This window comes from Bombus pascuorum, chromosome 16 (assembly GCF_905332965.1).
Source record: "Bombus pascuorum chromosome 16, iyBomPasc1.1, whole genome shotgun sequence".
NCBI lineage: Eukaryota > Metazoa > Arthropoda > Insecta > Hymenoptera > Apidae > Bombus > Bombus pascuorum.
Window position 1 is genome coordinate 4954968 of NC_083503.1, and position 1787 is coordinate 4956754.

At 35.1% G+C, this 1787-nt stretch overlaps 1 protein-coding gene across 1 annotated transcript; it reads left to right on the forward strand.

Annotated features, from left to right (window-relative positions):
* The first annotated feature begins 224 nt into the window (after positions 1 to 224).
* On the forward strand, positions 225 to 1343 carry LOC132915333 (baculoviral IAP repeat-containing protein 3-like). The gene is made up of 3 exons (XM_060975137.1): positions 225 to 866; positions 949 to 1033; positions 1153 to 1343. The coding sequence occupies exons 1-3, from the start codon at positions 225 to 227 to the stop codon at positions 1341 to 1343; spliced, it is 918 nt and encodes a 305-aa protein (XP_060831120.1).
* The last annotated feature ends 444 nt before the right edge of the window (positions 1344 to 1787 follow it).

The window sequence follows — 1787 nt, forward strand, 5'->3', positions numbered from 1 at the left end:
CTACTATAGTACGGTACATTGCGGTACGGTAAGGGGTGGAGCATCAGTGACATTTGATTGGTCGACAACTTGCGCACTTTGCACAGTGCCCTATAGTGGGATGAAGGGATCACTGTATAAAATAGGCACGTCCTAGCAGCAAGGTTTAAGATTCAAGGTTCAGTATTACTGTAAGAGTGGAATAGTTCGTGTGGTTCATTCGTACGACGTCGTCAGTATCAGAAATGTTGCCGATGCAAACGATTAATCCAATGTCGTCGGTTCCATCGACGTCGCGTGGCATTCAAGAACGATGTGATCTTCGTTTTGAAACAGCAAGACTCTTGACTTTTCGAAACTGGCCTGTATATGTTGCCATTCCCCTTGCAGCAGCAGGATTCTTTTATACGGGCACATCGAATACAATCAAATGTTTCGTGTGTCAAGTGAAGTTAAATTACCGTTTAGAGCCTAATACTCCCATGCAAATTCACAAGGCATATTCACCAGAGTGCGGATTCGTCCGCAATCAAAATTGCGGCAATGTGCCAATGAAAAGACAGAGCCGCTTGGGATCAAGAACAGTTAGCAAAGAAGCAAATTCGAAATATGATACTTACGAATCCAGATTAGGCACATTCGCAACATGGCCTAATACACATATAAAAAGTGAAGAATTAGCCGATGCAGGCTTCTACTTCAACGGAGTAAATGATACGGTTGTCTGTCACCATTGTGGAATTGCTATGGACAATTGGAGTCCAGGAGAAGACCCGTGGAATCGACATGCAATTTCGTCTCCTGGATGTTGTTATACAATCAAAGCACGGGGTTTGGAATATATTAAGAATGTAACAGGCCAAGACTTCTACGAAACTCTTACAGAAGTAAGTAGAAAAACTTACACCCTGGACCATATGTATAATTAACAATTCCAATATATACTTATGTACATTATATTTATTACAGGCACGAATAGAAACTACAGTTGGCAATCATGAGAGATCCCATGATGAAAATGAAACTGACGAGATGACTCTCGTTGAGAAATGTGGTAAGTAGTGAAAATAAAAACACAGATAGATCATTTTTTCTTTAATTTGTATGAAATCCGTATACGTATAACAAATTTGTAATATATATTATATTTAAATATACTATTTACTATTTTAGCTGCTCTGGAACAAGAAAATCAGGAATTGGAGGATGCTCGATCGTGTAAAGTTTGCATGAGACGAGAAGCAACAATTGCATTCCTACCTTGCGGACATCTCGCAACATGTAATTATTGCGCCCCTGCTTTTCTGAAATGCATAATTTGCCGGGAAGAAGTTAAAGCTGTAGTTCGTATAGCTTCTGCTTAATGCATGCACATGTATATATATATATGTAATTATGTACAAATAATAATAATTTTTAACAAATATTAAAACATTAAAACGTAATATTAAAATATGTGATAATATGCAAATAGAAACATATTATTAATCTAATCAAATACATTTTTTCTGTATATTTTTGACTTTTCTTTTATTTTAACTGTTACTTAATTAAACATTAATCTGAATCATGTATCTTCTCTTACCTGAATAAAGTTAACTTATTTTTTAGTAATCTAACTAATTGTTCCTTGTTTTATTCCCCTTATTGTTAGTAAAATGAAACTGTATTATACATATATATATTTCTAATCATAAAAGTCATAGCTTACTTTTTCTCTTATTGTACTTTCATTCTTTATGCTTCGCTTGTAATCTTCTCTATTTAAAAATAGCTACCGCAAGAAAAAGATCAAAGACAAAAACATT